The sequence below is a fragment of the Atractosteus spatula genome, chromosome 12 (genome assembly GCF_055471065.1).
Source record: "Atractosteus spatula isolate fAtrSpa1 chromosome 12, fAtrSpa1.hap1, whole genome shotgun sequence".
NCBI classification, from domain to species: domain Eukaryota; kingdom Metazoa; phylum Chordata; class Actinopteri; order Semionotiformes; family Lepisosteidae; genus Atractosteus; species Atractosteus spatula.
In genome coordinates this window covers 33,301,952-33,317,930 of record NC_142717.1, presented here as the reverse complement: position 1 = coordinate 33,317,930, position 15,979 = coordinate 33,301,952, and the positions used below count along the sequence as shown (strand labels likewise).

Below are 15,979 nucleotides of genomic sequence, written 5' to 3'. Positions count from 1 at the left end.
GCATGTAAATAGCTGGAAATTCTATCCTGCTAAGAAGAAAATGAGGCCAAATGTAAATGAATTTTGCAGATGTCCATTTTAGGTGCCAGTTCTCTCCTGCTTAGCTCTTGTTAACACTAGATGAGACTGTCTTTTGCATTTACAGGATGACAGGCAATCACTCTTTATGTTCCTGATAGTATTGTTTATTTTATGTTACACATTTTGGTTTTTACCAAGGTCACAATAACAGACAAGACAGAAGATTTATTCTGCACCTCATAATACCAACTGATACCAGCTGGAAGAATAATTTAAATAAATCTGGCTGGGTCATTTCTTTATTAATTCTGAATTCATTACTTCCTGCTATGCTACTCATCAGATGCAAAAAACCTCTGGAGAACAGGTTTTGGGTGGTTTAAACAGCATATACCTTAGCACTCACTTAAACTTTAATACGTACTCAATAATACCCTAGTAAATAAAATACATTACCTTCTTAAAACATGATTCATTCTATTTTATATATACTATTATGATAGTGGTCACAAAACATTAAATGAAAATGAGAGAAAATATAACATTGTTTAACTCAATTCATTTATCGTTGTATCATTAAAGAGTAGCCTTTGTCTTCATAATTTCTTTGTACTTTCCAAGTACAAAGCATGCAACGGAGCACACTTAAGAAAGGCAAGCAAGCCGATCAAAGATTTCAAGGTATTTTTTGTACTGGTGGAAATTCTTTACTACAGGGTCTGCAAAGTCTTTTCTAAAACTCTTATAACCAAAACACAAGAAGTAAACATTAATATAGTGTTAATAACATAGTAGTTATTGACCTGTGCTAATCATAAATTGTATGGTTATAAATCAGGAATGTGTTATTTTTACACATTTATTAATGGCAACCTAAGTGTTAATAACCCTGTTTGTATAGTGCATTTTGTACATCTGTATAAAATCAATCTCACAACACCAAGAGTATGAAGTTGCAAACTCAACTAATTGTTTATTCACCAATGCAAATGTGAAAAATCACTTTGCATGAAGAGGATCTAAGGTATAGTTGCATATACTGAACCTGGAAATTAGCCCTATAGCATTTAAGGTTTTGACTTTCTTACTTATATGACTATTGTAGGAAGATGGTTCATTTTCTGTTGACATTTCCTTTTATTTTTGCATGTTGCGTATAAAATTCTGTATTTAAGGCATGGTTAATATGGGACTATAAAAGAGCATTCAGTATTAATTTACATACATATATATGCGAATCTTGGTCAATTAAAAATACACAGTACATAGCACAATCTCAAGTCAGCAATAATTAATTACAGAATATAAGCAGTGGTGCTAAATGTTTGATCAGAGAAAGTATGAGCCTAGATATATTCCACCACCAAGGGAAATTAGTATCTCTCTATCAGCCACCTGGGTGCTTCCTGTGCCTGCTGCATATTGATAGAATAACGTGAACTGATGCCTTTCTTCATATAAGGAAAATGTTCTTCAAATTTTTAAATGATTTTGTGACAATGGCACTGAATGAGCTCAGATACAATTTACCATTCTCTTTGGTGGTCTATTTTATAGGAATGCCTAAGCACATTCAGCTATACCAATTAACATGTGCATCTGATTGCTTTATGGCTTACTAATTAGCCAAAGTGATTTCCCTGTTTCCTGTTACCTAGGCTAATACTACCATCTTGTGGTCAAATGAAATACTATATTATGTAAGTTTTCCTGCATTACATCATACAGTAGGCTTCTTAAATTAACATACAGGAACATGCAGTGTGTAGAAGAGCAATGACGGTCATGCACATTCAAAAGACAACAAAGGGGAAAGGGAGGTGGAACGACCAAATTACATTTACTGCAGCAAATTCAGGATAAAATTAATTGGTCGTGCTCCTTTGGTACAGAAAGTTAAACAAATTGAAACATTAACAATTTTCATGGATGATGTGGTGATGTGATCGATACTTCCATTTTACATATGAGAAAGCAATGTTGGATGTATCCAATGCCCAAGAAAAGCTATAGAAACAAAAAAGACTACCTTAATTGATAAGATAAGCTATCAAGATATGCTAAGCTATCTTAGTCCTACTAAGATATCCACAGATAGACCTTCTGAAACCATTAGACTAGTTCGGAAACTATAAATCTTTATTTACAGATGAACGTTAGAAGGCTTTATTGCATGTTAAAATTTTTTTGAACATTAAAGGTCATTAATGCTGATAAAAGCATTGCACGAATCATGTATAGTGTGCATTGTTTATAAACAGAAAAATGCACATTATAAAGAGATGAGAATTTTATAGCCTACACTTTAGAGTGGCTGACAAGTACTTGAGAACAATATTACACCTCTCAGAACACATGCCTGCTTTAACTTGTTTGTTTCCCAAATGTTTTTTACCATGGCAGTATCCACTACTTCAAACCTGATTTCCAGTGTTCATAGAATCAATCAACGAAGAATACTGCAAGTCACAATCATGAATTTAAAGCTAATTTCCTATTTTAAATGATTTCCAACATATTAGGAACACATAATCCTTTTAAAAAAACAAGTTTTTATGATTTTTTTGTAAAAGAATAGGACATATTCAAACCTTGGACTTTTTGAGAATGATGTGAATCATTAAAGCTTCTCTTGTTTAAATGATAAACTATTCTAGTCTGAATTTATTCTTCTGTAACACATTTAATACATAATCAAATGTACAGTAGATGACTTATGCTTTTATATAAAAAGCTAAATCTCAAATTTGCATTCATTTTATCAGTTGCTCAGAATGTCACTTAGTCTTTCTTTTCTACAATCACTAACACATTTCTGACATGCTATTTTCTGTCAGTTTTTAAAACATTTGAAAGATCTGGTCACATTTGAGGAGGTCTGGTACTGTACATCAGTAATGCTGTGTGTGAGACATACGATGATGAACTGATTGTCAATATGTTGCACCTGCTGTAGTGGAGTGTATTCATAAGCTGCATATGTCAAAATGTGGGAGGCCATGTCAGAGGGGTGATACATGTTCGTGTTATGCAGCAGGGCTGCAAAACTTTTCTAGTTTTTTAAGGACATGTTCAGCTGTCAACTGTGAACTTTACATTGTTGCCAATCTCACAAAAAATTTGGCCTTTTGCCAAAAACACCAATAAATGTTTTGACATTTTGTGGTCTTTACAATGACTCTTAATAATTGTTAATTAAGTCATTTAATTAATTAAGAGTTAATATGGTTAACAATTACTTCATAATCATAACAAATACCAAATAATGAGACTTTTCAAAGATCCCAGCAAGGTACAGAATGTTCAGATTTCTCCTGTAATAGTTTTATTATTATTTATTATAATAATAGAGGAAAGAAATGTTTGCAATTCTAAATGGACAGAAGAGATATACCTGGCTTTCTTACCATTGTCCTGGGAACTCAGTGACATGATGAGGCCATTCTTTTTTCGTCTGAGCTTCATGCCTTTACCTTGAGAGAACTGCTCCTTGTTTGCTCTGGCCGGTGGAGAGGTCAGAGCATCCCCTGTGTCACTGCAACCAGCAGCTGATTTATCCTGATGTTCACCACCCTGGTAAGGAGATTTGTCACTGATCAGATAAATTGGGTCAGGGATGAGAAATTCAAAGAATAACGAGTCCTGCAAGAACATTTTCAACACACCTGAATAAATATTTAACAATAAAAATATACAGTATAAATGATCTAAATAAAGCTATAGAAATCTGGATAATTAATGAATTAAGATAAGAAAGGGAGAATTAAAAGTAAATGTGTGCTGGAAAATGTATCAACTATATTTCACAATTATGAAAATGCAAAGCTGTACTTGCTCTGCTGGTGTTTTACAACTTATGTTTCAAACCAATCCTCTACGTCAGCAGTGGCAGAGCTCTCATACAACTTGACAGTTCATGCTGAGTCTTCTTTTCTTATGAGTTTTCCAGTAATATTCTCCAGGTTTCCCTGCAAATTGTCCACCAAGGATTTTTGTCTGCAGAATCTCATAAACAATATTACTACACAAACGTTATCCAGATTTAATTTGGCAACTAGAGGACACTACACTTCCATTTTCAACAATGACATCAAGTATAAATATTTTTTAAGAAATTACTAATAAGACAATTCAGGATAAATGTATAGCAGTTTTATAAAATAAGGATCTCTTCAGAAACTGTTCTTTTGGTTAATTTATTTCAATACAGTATGTCTGTCCCTGGTAGGTGTATGTGTTGAGATCTGGACTTTCAGTCTGTTTCTAGTGATGGGGATAAGGTGAAGAGTTGCATCCGTATAAGAGCTGCAAAGCAACAAGCAAAGGTAAAAGTTCATGTTGAAAAGTAAAAAGAAAAGTCTAAATACAAAGAATGTGTTTCTTTGTACCCCCATTTCTGGTTTGCTAACCAAGTGCACTCAAATTTTCTGATCAAGAATAATATACAGAATATTTGTAGGTGTTTGATGTTAAGAAAATGCTTAAATTCATATGAAACATAAGGTTTTGTTAATTTTAACAGCTATCAAAAATCATTTTGTATTGTTATTTATTATATATATTACTTACATTTTCATTATGTTTCCTAAATCGGAAAATGGGGGGAAGTGAAGCTGCTTTGGACCTAAAAGTTAAAGAACCAGTTACAATTTGCCTCTATACAGTCATGCCACTAAAAAAAATAAATTCACATTTACGTACTGTAAGTCTCACAAGCAATGATTCTCTATATGCACGAAATGTCTGTAAAGAAAATCTTCAGTTTTGCAGGCAAAGTATGACCCAATATATAGCGTGTTTTACTCTGTTCTGTCAAATACAAATTCACACTTATTAATTCACTTGAGAATGCTAATTAGTTTTTTCAATAGCACTAGAGAATATAAGATCTGATTTTCACAGCAGATTGTTCATCTAATCCATATAGTTCAGTGGCAATATTTTGTTTAAGTTGCTACTTACTTTCGGATCAAGGCTGAAGCTGTGTGAATAACACTTACCCGATAAATCTTCTCATTGCCACTGGTTTTGTGAAAATAAGTTCACTGTAGGGAAGTTTTTTAAGCCTTTCACGCCCAACTGCGACATAAAACTGTCCATTTTCTAGTTCCTTTCCATCACTGATGAGTCCCCCATCCAAAGTGTACAGGCTGACAAAGAAATGAAGAATACATTTTTCTTGCCATTCTAAAAAGTTCAAGTTCTTGATGTTTTTCTATAATTGTGCATAATTTACTATTCGCTGCACTTAGTCATACTGTCAAATAACACAGAGATGGACTATAAAACTGTGCTTTTACTGTAACTGTTACTGTAGCTTCCTCCTGTCTTTCTCTTGTGAGGACATAATCCTAAAACAGTTGTGGGAATTATTTGTTAAGTGATTGATGTTTTATCAGATTAAACTTTATAAATATATTATACTGTATTACTACAATAGTACATTAGAATTGTATTGTATATTATAATTATATGTTACTATAAATATGGTATTACTAAGACCTTGCAGTACAGTGTTAAAGAAATTTCAAAATGCTATACCTGCGCACACCTCCTAGAATTCGCAATCCCATTTTCTCTGTGATCATCTCAAGCACGTGATCAAATTGTCCCAGTACTCGACGAGGTATTAAAAGCCTGACAGCTGGATTTAACACATCTCCATTGGCAACCACACTGAAATAATATTTTAGAAATGTCAGCTATAGCTACTGTATATATTTAATATTTCACTCTTTAAATACACTTCTATATAAAATATAGGCCTTACTTAAATACTTACAAAATTGCACATGGTTCTTTAATAGGTTTCAGAAATCTTGCAGATACAATTATCCTACTATGGGCCACTGGTTTTATCTGTGAATATATCAGAGGGTGCAGACAAAAAGTTACAGAAGATAGAATTACAGAATTAGAAAGATTCACATTATAATCTTCCTCACTAAATAATTTTCAAAAATAGAAAAATATGAAAATAACTGTTTTAAAATAATACAGATTACCGTGTTATTATAGCTAAAATTACAGAAATGTTGGTAAGCATATTACTGGGATAAAATACATTTATATTATCCTTTCTAATAGTAAATCAAATTTTCATTTAGTAGATATTCATGATATTGATGGTTTATTTCAAATAGGAGATTAATTTGAATAAAGAAATTCATTTTTTTGTTGTCTAATATCATTACCATTGATAGAGCAGAAAGCTATTGGCTTTTCATTGATTTCCCTCAAAAGGGAATTTCATTGATTTCTTTTTACAAATTGTATTTGTATAGAAATTTGCTGAAAGGACAATTAATCATATAATGCTTTTTTATTTTTTAATATATTTATAGCTATTTTTCTAGTAATTTGTTTTATTTTCAAACATAAACGGTTTAGAGTCATCATCTGAAGACAGCCCAGATTAATTTATTTACTGTATATGAGCATATAACTATTAGCAAAAGGTACATTAGGTACTGTATCTATGATAATTAAAGTGTTCCCTTTTTTCCCACCAACAAGGCAGATATCAGTATATTGCTGAAATTTGAGATTACCGTGAATAACATTGGTGTATACAGATGAGATTAACAGGAGTATGTGATTAAAGGAGTATACAGTAACTTGCTGTTGTTTGTTGGATATTTTTCATTCAGTTTTGTATGTTTTCTCAATTTTAAGTATAAATAAATCAGCTGTTGATCCTGGAATTTCTGCCTGTTTGTCCTTAGTGGACTGAAGTGGATTTTCTTCCTTTTTTGCCTCCTCAGGAGCCACAATTTGTGTAAGCAGGTAGGCAGTCAGAAGTATTTCTTTTTATTTTCTCTAATATTACTATAATACTGTATGATTAAACTAATAAATCAGCATAAGATGTAAATTAATCAATTCTCTCACATTTTCCACAATCTCTGCTAAAAAAATTAGTTAACTTTAACTAAATACTTAATCCCTTTTCTTTGCTCTGGGCTAAAAATCTTCAGTAATTTATGTGTATTTAACAAACAGAAAAAGAAACAATTGCAATATGAAACAATTGCAGCGTGCGGTTTGCAGGATGATTGGCTTTCAGGACAGAGATGTCTATGGAGAGTTAATCGGTGAACACTGTCAGCTGGTTGAGCATCTCAAGTTCAAGATCCTTGGGCTCGAGACCCACCTTGCTTACCTACTGCAACTCAGCTTTAATGGAGTTGCTGAAATAAGTTGGAATGCCCTATAGGGAGATTGTGTGCATTCTACAAGCTTGGGGACAAGAGCCTTCACACCAGGGGACGAGATAGGTGTAGACAGAGAGAAGCTGCAGGGAAGAACATCACATGTTCAACCACTTCTAGGCCTTAGCGAAGACCGGATCTGGACACTTACAGCCTGGAGGAAACGGTGAGGCCTGATGGGCCCCAGGGCATCCAGGAGCCCACCCCAATAGGAAGGAGGCAGTGGTAGTGGGGAATTCATGGATTAGACCTACAGACCCTAGTGTGCACAAGCACACTAGGGAGTACATGTTGCATGCATAACACATGAATGCTTTTGAGCCACAGGAAAATTCACATGAAAGGCATCTGGGTATTTATGTAAGCTTCTTCTATGTCCTCACCAAATCAATGTGGGAAAGCCATTAACTAAAAGCAGAATGCTTAGATATTTAGCTACAGTAAATGTGTGTCCAGGGGACATCCTATATGGACAGTTTAAGGGAACTAAAACTCTTTAGTGTAAAACAAAGGAGCCTGAGAAGAGATTAGATCCAGATTTACAAAAAACTTAAGGGGAATAGATAGGTTTAACCCAGGAGATTGTTATATACTCAGTGACAAATCAAGAAAAAAAAACAGTAATCCACACCTTCCCAACCCCCTTGTGCATAATACTTCTAATTACAAAATAAATTCTTTCTTTTATTCAAACATGAAACAAACCATGTGAAAGGTAAGAGTCAGAAGTAAGAGGCTTCAGAACAATTCTTTAACTGAGGAAAGGTTTGGTCTTTTCTGTAAAAAATAACAGTTGGGAAGTCCCATCTACAGTATGCCATCACCTCCTCATAAAGCCAGCTGTATATCCTAGCAACCACTACTGAAACAGACAGTGAGCCCACAGGTCAGAGTAAAGAATTCTAGAGACAAAATTTCAAGAGCTTCTCTAATTGAACCAATCAACATATACTGTACAAGAGGATGTGAAACAGAAAACAGTCCTCATAAATAGATTGCTTGTTAATGCTTCATTGGTAAGAAATTAATCCAAGCCAATTACCCAGGAAACCATGACCTGGGATATGTGCTTAGCAATTTATATTTTAGAAAGATAATAAAACTTTTGGCATGTTGCTCAAGACTTCTTTTAGAACATAATACTGTACATTAATTTAGTATTGGTTTTCTTAATGCTGTCTGATTTTTTAAAACTTATTTTTGTTTGATTTCTGTTATTTTTAATGCACTCCACCTTAGCAAGAGCATTAAAATAATGCTCCAGTCAACAGGAGTGGTGTGGGCATGAAAGTGTACTCTTCAGTGAAATATGCCTATGTGATCAAGGAGATTATGGGTTGCATCTGAATAATTCATATTCTTGCATGGGCTGCCAACAAGGTGATCCTCCTAAGACAAGAGAGAACGACTTGTATTTCAGCTAAACATTACACCTTGCTTAACTCGGCATCTCTTGTTTTTTTATGGCATATGAGAAAGCTTGATGTAACACACCACCTGTTTTGATCATTTTTATAGCCTTTCCTGGAAATCTTAACGTAATTGTAACGTATAAGAAAAGCAGAAATAGATTGTGTGTACCCACTCTGCATGCACAAAATTTTCAATTTAATTTATTATATTTTATATATGATTTTTCAATTCAATTATATATCATTTTTAATATAATTTATGTAATTTCAATGTAATTTGTTTTATATTGACACACTAAGTAAAATCCAAGTCAACCTCATACCAGTAGGTTTATGTAAGAAGAATAGTCATCCTGTATATAAGCTTTTTGTCTGACATTCAAACTCCACCATACTCTGTTTGGGCAATTACCCATAGAAATAAGGGCCATGATAAGGAACGTTCGTCATGATTTTTTGGTTCTTCTTCTCTGTATATTATTTTGAGTTCATGAATAATGCAATGAAAACAAAAGAAATGTTTGATTAAACATTTGGTGTTCCCAGGCCAGCTGAGAGATATAATCCCTCCAGCATGTCTTGGGTCAACACCAGGTACAGTACTGTATATCACCCTGCAACTCACAACTGGCAACCCACTGAAGTTAAGCAGGTGTGAGCCTGGCCAGTATCTGGATGGGAGGCCTTCTGGGAAAGGTAAGGTGTCTGCTGGAAGAGGATTAGTTGGGCCAGTAGGGGTTGCTCACCCTTCAGTCTGTGCCGGGGATACTATACTGCAAATAGGCTCTGTCTTACATAAAACTGAGGTCCTGACTCTCTGTGGTCATTACAAATCCCAAGGTGCTTCTTGAATAGAACAGGTGTGTTCCCCATCCCCATTCATCACTGTGTTCTCCTCCCCACTGACAGCTGGCACTATGGCTGTTGTTGCATCAGGGTGCTGCACACTGGTGGTGGTGGAAGGGGATTCTCCATTACCTGTAAAGCTCTTTGTGTGGAGTGTCCAGAAAAGCATTATACTGTATAACTGTAAGGAATTATTATTAACTATTTATTATATTTTGGTTTTAATGTGCTTGTATTTGAGGGATGATCACTTGACCAATGGACAATTTAGTCAGTGCTCCCCAATGTCCCAAGAGATTATTCCACCTGTGCACCTGTGTATGATGGAGGGGTGCTAGTCTGTCAAGTGTTTAGAGGTCCATATTTTTACCTTACAACCAGTGATTGGTGAGAGCTGGGGCTTGTTCTCCTCCTAAACTTTCATTATAAACTGAGAGCAAAGCTAAGTAAATAAGCTTTGTCTAATCAAGCTCAGTCTTCTACTGAATCCGATATTGTAGATAAGTACTGCTTTACTTACTCTCTTTATATACTGTATGTGTTTTTGTATATTTTATCTAATGATTTTAACTTAAGACAACATGCAAAAAGTATTTTAATTTAATATTATTTTTTTATGCTGTCAAAAGTAATATTTATAGAATCTTTGCATCAGTGTCTTAATTAGCCATTAAAATCCCTCCTTCATCTCAGTAGTACCTCTTCACTTACAAGGTTTCTAGGATACTTACTACCAAACACAGTATAAATTCCCAGATCAAGTGCACCTCAGGTCAGAGATTCAGCACAAACGTTTTTAACAAAACTGTTTTTTATAATGTAAACTCTTAAGACCCAGTGAAATTCAGCTATTATGCTTTCTTAACTATTTAATATCTATATTCCCCACATTTATTTTATTTCTTTGACCCTATGGAATTCATTTGTACAATCCCAAAGATCTTATCTACTGTAAGAGTATATGTTCAACAACACTGAATTATGCCCCTCAATCTTGTGCTCAACCACAGCAAACATTTCCATGCCAAACAGGAGATTGGGCAGTCCAACCTGGACATACAGGAACTAGGTAGTGATTGCTTTCCCAGTGGCTGGCCAGGGTATGTCACTGTGTGTATGGTGTTCATTCTCTGGATGTTACAAACGTTTTTCTATTTCTATTTGAGAGCAAATAATAACATACTACATGCCTAATATCACATGCCTTAGAGTATGTCTCTTTTAATTTTTCACTATCCAAACTCAGTCTGAGGGATTCAGTGTCGAACTGCCTATTACAAATGAACATAATTTTAAAAGGTGGTACATCAGTCATAAGCCATTCAGGTTATGTCTCCCTTCTGTTTACACTGCTTCTTTTGCTTAAATGCTGCTGATTGCTCACTGTCAGTCAAGCAGCTGAATATGATATTCTGTGAAAACACAGAACAATGAATAGTGAGCTTCACTACAGTATGTATGTGAATGCATGTCTCTAAGAAAAATAAAATATGTGGATTTTGAGTTAAATTAAATGTTTTGGCATCATGTTGTTTAATTGATCATTGCCGATGAGTGTATCAAGTCAAGAACTATATCACCTCATTAGTCAGAATGCAGACTGGGCACAATCAATGAAGTGATTTAGCCTATTGAATGACAAGTCTGGTGAAAATCAAGAATGAAAAACACAGATAGGAACAAACAGGCTCCATCTATCAAGAGAACAATGTCTTTGTGCCATAAGTATGTTGGATGTTGAACTACAGTACATCAGCGAAGTGTTACTTACTCTTCAGGGTATTCACAACCAGTATTTATTAACCTGGTAAGATATAACAGACAATATAATACAGTACATCAATGCTATGGGAGTGATGCGTGATGAGAATATGATAGCTATCTTTTGGATATTTTACACTTGGGCCCAATTGAACATTGGTATTGATTGGTATGATTTAGAATGTATATTATGAGACATCTAGAGCTAACTTGTGACTCGTGAATGCTCATCCTGGCTTTATGAGAGGAATGGGACAGAATTCAACATGACAGGATTTACTGTATAACCTCACATTCAATATTGTGTTGTTTATCAACATTTGTTGTTTTCTTCAGTCTGTCAGTGCCCCCATCCATCTTTGGTAAGGCCCAGAAGTGGTTGGACACAGCTGGCCTATGACTTTCATATTAAATAACCAATTGATTGGCACTGTTGATGATCAAATGTTAATCAGCATAATGAATTAACCATTGTCACTTCTGTTCAATTTAATTTCAGTTGAAAACATGAAGTGGTGGGTAGCTCTGCTGTCTTTCAGCTTTTGGTTCCAGGGTTTAGTGCTGCCTGAGGCATCTTTAAAGTCATCATGTCTTCTTCTTCGCCACAAAAGTTTTCTATAGGTGCTCTGGCTTCCTCCAACAGTCCAAAGACATGCTGTCTAGGTTAACTGGATTCTCTAAATTGTTCCACTAATGCAGTGCAAGTCAATATATGTGTATGTGCACCCTTCCAGAGTGTATGCTTTGCACACATTCTCTGCCAGTTCAGTCTCTGGCAAACCACAACCCTGTATTGGACTAAGATTTTTTTGAAAATGGATGGAAGGAAAAAGTCAGTATATATTTTTGTATATATTTTGTATATATACAATATATTCTGTATATATATTTTTTTTTGCAAATGGTTGGTAATGATGAATAAGTTTTTGTTATGATAAGCATATTATTCTTTTTTAAGCATTTGTTTGATTAATACAGTAGCAGCTCAGTCTACCAACTGGTTGACCATTCTTCTTTACTACTGTACAAATCATTAATTTCATCTTTGTACTTCAGTTCTAACACATAAAGTTATTGTAACGCATACGGCCTCCATTGCTTGTGAGAGCCGGCTTACCAGAGCGGTGACGTCACCGCCCTTCCCTGTGAATAGCAGGGACCGCAGCCGCTGGGCTAAGGGAAGATTTCCCTTTGGCTCAAGTGGCTGGGTCCCTGTTGAGTGACGCTGGAGTCCCGGGTTCGAGTCCCAGACGGTGGGGGGCCGACCTGAGGCAGCAGTGGCAAGGGCGCATACCCACGTGAACCCCAAAGTGTTACATTATATTTAACTACCCAACATTAAAGTGCTTATTTTAATTTTGAGGTTTTTATTCACTCACATATCCGAATTACTTTATTGGAAAATATCAGTGTTCCCTTCCATTTTTTAGGTTAATATAGCACAGGGGAGCTATTTCAGCCAATATATTTCACTGAAAGTAGTACACCTCCACATTTGATATCAGTAAAGCGTATTGATCAGGCTTGACACATTGATCAGCTTATTGATCAGGCTGTAATTGACGCCACGGCAAGGTGCTGAGACAAATGACTTGGGTTAATGTTAAACATTTTCCTTGTGTAACATCTCACTAGGAAATACCTTATTCTGGTTAAAGTTTGATATAAAAATAATAAAGATAAATCCAAACAGCCATTTCCTTTTGTACAAAACTGAATACTTTATCTTAATGACATACTGATGGAGTATTAGCATTAGAGAGATAGAATATTTATTTCAGATAAACAGTACATACAGTATGTACACCGCACAGGGCAGGGCTGAGGTCAGCTATAGAAGAAGTTTATTATGTGACTTGTACAACACTAACAATTCCTAATTTCTTCATAGTATTCTATAAAAAAGATTATGTAATACTGTAATTAACATAGCAAAATATAAATTCAAGCATGATATTAACACAAACTATTGCAGGATGCAGTACATGTAATTGGATAAGTAGCAAGAAAATGAATACATTTGCGTGAATGATTAAACTAGAATACTGTATATCACTTAAATTCATAAATATTTTTTATATTGGTGGTAATAGCAATGTTATAACATGGAGACTACTTTGCCTTACCAGTCCTGTTGTATTTTGAAGATTTTTTTTCTTTTTGGCTCCAATCTGCAAATAACTGAAAAATTTAAAAGGGGAAAGATTCAATGAATAAAACAAGTATACTGTAAAGGAAGGTTAAGTAAAACGTGGTGTGCTGCTGCAGCACATACAAAAGATTACAACACAATTGTGTAAACTGGTTGTTGCTTAATTTGATCACATTTTAGAGAGAAGCTGATGGTGACTTATATAGAGTTGCTTGCTTTCTACAGTATGTGAAGACCCAATTATAAATACTGTACTGTATATTCATAACCTTTAACAGCAAAATAAATGCATAAGTTATTCATAATTGAATATGAATACATATATTTATAACATATAACAAAAGCATCCTTTGTGTTTCTTTGGTGTTCTTAATAGGAAATCAATTATACACTTTAAAAAAATATACGTGTTGCTTGGTGAGTGATTAAAATTAACTTTCTGCATGCTACCAACTTTTTCTGGGAAAGGCTAGGCTAAAAATACAGTGTTCCAAGATTATCAGAATTAATGGTCTCCAAAGGAAATGTAAATGTTCTCCAAAATCAAGATTCTTGTAGCTCTATGCTAAAGGACAATTGTTTACATAGAACCAGTGTTAATTTTGATGAAAGAGTCAGCGTCATAACAACCCAGGCAAAAGAAAGGTGAAAGATGAGGTGGCTTTAAGTGGTCTTGGTGGAGCAACAATTTCCAAACTAATTCTGAAGAATGTTGACAAGGGACATGGTGCTGTCCTTCAGATGAGACATTATACCAAGGTCTTGACTAACTGGTCATTAAAGATCCCTTTTGGCCCTGGATATTAAGAGTAGTGGGTTTTAACCACAGTGTCCTGGTTATATTCAGATTTGGGCTTGCACAATCTGGCCTGCCTAAACTCCCCCCTTTAACTCAAGGCAAAGTACTGTAGCAAAGGAGTTTTTCTTCCTGATCTAATGTACAGTGTATAGTGTGGCTGCTGCAGTACAATGGAGTGTCCCAGATGGGTACTATACTTCAGCAGGTGGATGAAGTGTGCCTGTTCCTATATGTGAAACACTATGAGATCTTTTGGGATTAAAATTGACATATAATGACAAAGTATTATAATGTTTTATTTCTGTTCATTAGAAATGTTGTTGCATTGCAGAACATAAAAATAAAGTATTTAATCAATCAACGTTCTGTGTATTGGGAACTTTCTAAATATCAAAAATATTATTTTCACTAAGAAAAATGTTATAGCCTACATCACTGATTAAGAAATGCTGTTCACAGTCACAAAACTGAAAAGCTGAAAAGGACAAAAAATACTTTAGAGAGCACATTAAATTTGAAGATGTACTGCAGTTGGATCTTGTTACAAATGAATAACTAATTGTAAGACAATCTTACAATCTAGAATTTATAACCAGGAAAGTTATAATCATAAATAATTAATCTCGTTTGTAAAAAAATCTTTAAGAGCTATAGTAAAACTACAAAATTATCATCTATTACTAATAACAGTTGGTAAGACTTCTATAGCCCTTTTGGAATATCATTATTGACGAAAAGTACAATTAATAAGTGTTACTTACTCAATTTTCTTGAACTTTTCTCTTCCAGCTGCTACATACTGCTGTCCGCTCTGCAGGTGTTCCAATGAGGTCAGCCGGTGTCCTCCTTTCGGGGTGTAAATGTTCCTGACAGCACCGAAAGGAGCTTGAACCCCACCAGTCACTTCTTTCAAAAATGTCTCGAAAGTGGACACTCTTTTCTCGTTTATTACCAGACGTCTACCTTCAAAATACGGGTCTCCATTTCGATACATAACTACGTTCTTCACCACAGGCTGAGAGAGAAAACTGGGTTTGTCTGAACTCATGGTTATGCAAGAAAATATTTGTTTCAAGATTTATAGTTATAATAATATTTTAATTCAATTAAACGTAAAAGTTTTAATATTTTATAGCTATTTTGTTATTTCTGAATGAACAAAGAAAATGCGATTTGAATCGGATTTAGCAAAATTCCATCAGGAAAAAGAAGCTTCTGTACGTATATTATGTAGGATAAAAAGCCCTAACCCTTGTGCTTAAGGAAGGAAAAAACGCAACAAAAAGTGAACACATTACGCCGCTAGCAAGTTAACGCAAACGTGCAGATGTGCAAAATTAATAGCAAAATAAATCCATACAGTACAGTCTAAAAAAAATTCACAGATAGTAACAGCACCAATGCAGCTCTGTCGTCCCCTTTGAACTGCCCTGTTTTGCAAAATCTCTTTCAGAATGGATTTGTGCTTTAGTGAAGGAAAAGGGTTTCCTTAGATTGGAAACCCTTGTTCCAAATGCGCCTATGTGAGTTCTAATGGCAGTGTACATACAGTACAGTAGGACCTAGCGCTCTACATGCTGTAGCCCGAGAGTATCCTGGGAAACTTTTGTGCTATTTTCAGCCGTTTCTATAGAAACGACTCAAGCAATCCTTGAGACGCTTGCAGAATGTGTTTGATTAACCGATCCATTAAGATTTTCCCTAATTTATTTTTTAGGTTCCTTTTCGGTTCTGCAACACTCGTCCTTAACAATGATGCTTAAACGGTATTGAGTAT

The 15,979-nt window shown here is 34.8% G+C and overlaps 1 protein-coding gene across 1 annotated transcript in view; it reads right to left on the bottom strand.

The window, feature by feature from the left end:
* dcdc2 (doublecortin domain containing 2) overlaps nucleotides 1-15,250 on the bottom strand; it is a 38,764-nt gene extending 23,514 nt beyond the window's left edge. Inside the window, exons 1-7 of the mRNA XM_088928435.1 lie at nucleotides 14,964-15,250; nucleotides 13,378-13,432; nucleotides 5,804-5,880; nucleotides 5,563-5,697; nucleotides 5,022-5,171; nucleotides 4,591-4,645; nucleotides 3,429-3,594 (exon numbers count right to left, since the gene is read on the bottom strand). Coding sequence (XP_088784561.1) covers nucleotides 3,429-3,594; nucleotides 4,591-4,645; nucleotides 5,022-5,171; nucleotides 5,563-5,697; nucleotides 5,804-5,880; nucleotides 13,378-13,432; nucleotides 14,964-15,250 — 925 coding nt within the window. The remainder of the gene's footprint in view (nucleotides 1-3,428; nucleotides 3,595-4,590; nucleotides 4,646-5,021; nucleotides 5,172-5,562; nucleotides 5,698-5,803; nucleotides 5,881-13,377; nucleotides 13,433-14,963) is intronic.
* Nucleotides 15,251-15,979: the final 729 nt, after the last annotated feature.